General features: G+C 59.7%; 1 protein-coding gene across 1 annotated transcript; it reads right to left on the reverse strand.

Annotated features, from left to right (window-relative positions):
* On the reverse strand, positions 823 to 2,455 carry CEBPB (CCAAT/enhancer binding protein beta). Its single transcript, XM_021416684.1, has one exon. It carries the CDS (start codon positions 2,208 to 2,210, stop codon positions 1,224 to 1,226), a length of 987 nt encoding a protein of 328 aa, XP_021272359.1. The 5' UTR covers positions 2,211 to 2,455; the 3' UTR covers positions 823 to 1,223.

Here is a 2,819-nt window from a genome sequence, read left to right on the forward strand (position 1 = left end):
GCCCCCCATCCCCACTTATCTGCTGCTTTTCCCCAACCAACAGACACACAGAAACAAACACCTCTCAGCAGAGAAACTCTAGGTACAGGTTTTAGAAGAACATTTCCAGAGGAAAGACGAGGGGCTGCTGCTGTGCCTCTCACCTGGCGGCTTTCGCAAGGGCTTCCCGAACAGTGACCGCATGAGCGACATCCAACAGAAGCGCTATTTTCTCATGTTTATTCCTGTAAACTACAAACATAAAACATGCTGAATCATAATTCAGAGAACAGAAGCTCCTTGAAGAAAAAGAAAAAAAATACATAAGTGAAAGCTTCCTCCCTCACTTTTTCTTCCTCCCTCCCACTTCAGCCTTGGAATTACTTTGCCAGATTGGTCATGGTTTGGATAGCACACCTCGCTCTGCACGTTGGGAACAGCAAGAAATGAAAAAAAAAAAAAAAACCAAAAACAAACAAAAAAAAACCACACTCCAAACAAACACCTCTTCCCAGACAATACCCAAGCGGCAGCTAAAGCAAGTGATTAGAGGAGCCAGAATGAGACAATGAGGACTGGCTGGAGCCTCCAGCCCTGCTCTTTGCTGGGTTTCTCTTGGGGTTTTTGTTTTTGTTTTTCTCTGAGTCACAGAGAAAGTCAAAAGACCAACACAAGTCCTATCCCTGCTCGCAGCACCGAGCCAGATCCGGCTGGAATGTCAGCCCTGTGTTTCATCTGACTTGAAACGTACCCTCAAAATAAAACAAGCTACTTTTTTTAACCTAGTCATAAAGTTTATTAAAATCGTTCATTAATGCTTCAAATGTAGCAAGAATGCATAGATCCCAAAATATACATATGTATTTTCTTATAGAAATAGATTATTCTTTATAATAAAAAAAACTGTAGGAACATCTTTAACAGATTACTCAATCCATGACTGACAGTTACACGAGATTGCATCATGTACACAGCATTCCCAGCCATGCTTAAAGGATTGCATCACTTCGCCCTCGCTCTCCTCTCGCCGTTTTAAATAACCCCAGCGCCCAGCAGAGCCCCGGGGCCGCGGCCCCCCCGGCGCCGCCCGCTGCCCCCTGGCCCCAGGGGGGAAGCAAATAGAGACCGAAACAACAACAAACAACAACAACGAAACCCCCAGCGAAACCGAAAACGCGGCCCGGCCCCAGGAGGAGGGCGGGGGGGGGGCATCGCTCAGCTCGCCCCGCGGCCCGGCGCGGGGGTCAGCAGCGGGGCGAGGAGGCGAGCAGGGGCTCGGGCAGCTGTTTGAACAAGTTCCTGAGGGTGCTCAGCTCCCGGGAGAGCTGCTCCACCTTCTTCTGCAGCCTCTCGTTCTCGGCCGTCAGTTCCAAGACTTTGTGCTGAGTCTCCAGGTTGCGCATTTTGGCTTTGTCGCGGCTCTTGCGCACCGCGATGTTGTTCCGCTCCCGGCGCAGCTTGTACTCGTCGCTGTGCTTGTCCACGCACTTCTTGGGCTTGTTCTTGCCCGCCGGCGGCCCCGAGTAGCCCCCGGCGCCGGCGGCCGACTTGGAGGACTCGGAGGGGTTTGGGGTGCCGGGGGGGCTGGAGGAGGACGAGGTCGACAGGTTCCCGCTGCTGCCGCTCGGCACGGACTGGTAGCCCAGGTAGGAGCGCACGGTGCTGCCGTAGGGCGAGGACATGCCCCCCGGTCCCGGCCCCGCTCCCCCTTCTTCCTTACGGGGCCCTTTGCAAGAGTCCAGGGTCTCGAAGACCGGCTCCACTTTGGTCTCCACGATCTGGGGCGGGAAGCAGCCCGGCAGCCCCCCTGGCTTGTGGCTCTGGCTGCCGCACGGGTGGCCGTGCCGGGCGAGGCTGATGTAGGTGTAGTCGGGCTTCTTGCCTCCGCCGCTGCCTTTATAGTCCTCGGCGAAGAGATCGGAAAGGAAATCTTGGCCGCCGCTACTGCAGGCAGGCTCAAAGTTGCCCCCTGCTGCTGCTGCGGGAGGCGGCGGCTGCGCCGGCTGCTGGGATGCTGCTAAGGGGTCCAGATAGGGGCTGAAGTCAATGGCTCTCTCGTGGTCCCCTACGGTGAGCTCGGTCATGGAGCGGCCCCCGGCCGCCCGCGGGTGCAGCTTGTTGAGAGCAGCCAGACAGTCCGCCTCGTAATAGAAATTAGCCACTTCCATGGATTTAAAGGCGGGCGGCTGGATGGGGAGGCATGCTGCGTCCCAGGCCACCAGGCGTTGCATGAAAGCAAAGGGGGATGCGGGGAGGAGAAGACGGCGCGGGGGGCCCCCCCAGCACGGGATGGAGCAGCCGCCGTCGGGTGGGGGGCTCCCGAACCCGGCGCTGGGCACGGCCCCGCTGCGCTGCCCGCCCGGGCGGCTCAGTCCGTGCGGCTCGGCGGGGCTCTCCCGCTCCCGGAGCTGCGGCTGGAGCTGGCGGCTCTCCTGCGGACCATCTGGTTGTGGGGCCCGTGTCCTCAAGTCTCTGACTTAGGAAAGTTCCTTCGCTCGGTTATTTATAGGGGCGGTGGATCCCATAGCAACAGGCGCGTCACCGCCTGGCCGCATGCCACGCTGCACGCTTCGGAGCTGCCGCTCCGGCCCCCGGGAAGCCGCCGGTTGCGGGCCCCGGGGCCGTTCTGCAGGACGAGGGAACGGCTCCGCACGGAGCCGCCGCCGCCTCTGGCAGCGAGGCGGCCGCGGTCTCGCGTCCCGCCCGGTCCTTCGGCTGCGGGGAACGCGGACGCCGCTCGGCCCGGAGCGGCTGCGGGACCGGGACAGGGCTGCGGGGCGCTGCCGCTGCCCTTTTGCCAGAGCAAGGCCGGGCCTTTTGTGTCTGAGGGGAAGGGCTGG

The sequence above is a fragment of the Numida meleagris genome, chromosome 19 (genome assembly GCF_002078875.1).
Source record: "Numida meleagris isolate 19003 breed g44 Domestic line chromosome 19, NumMel1.0, whole genome shotgun sequence".
NCBI classification, from domain to species: domain Eukaryota; kingdom Metazoa; phylum Chordata; class Aves; order Galliformes; family Numididae; genus Numida; species Numida meleagris.

What these genes read in the sequence shown, in the direction of transcription:
- CEBPB (XM_021416684.1), bottom strand. Translation starts at nt 2,210, where the DNA reads ATGCAACGCCTGGTGGCCTGGGACGCAGCATGCCTCCCCATCCAGCCG.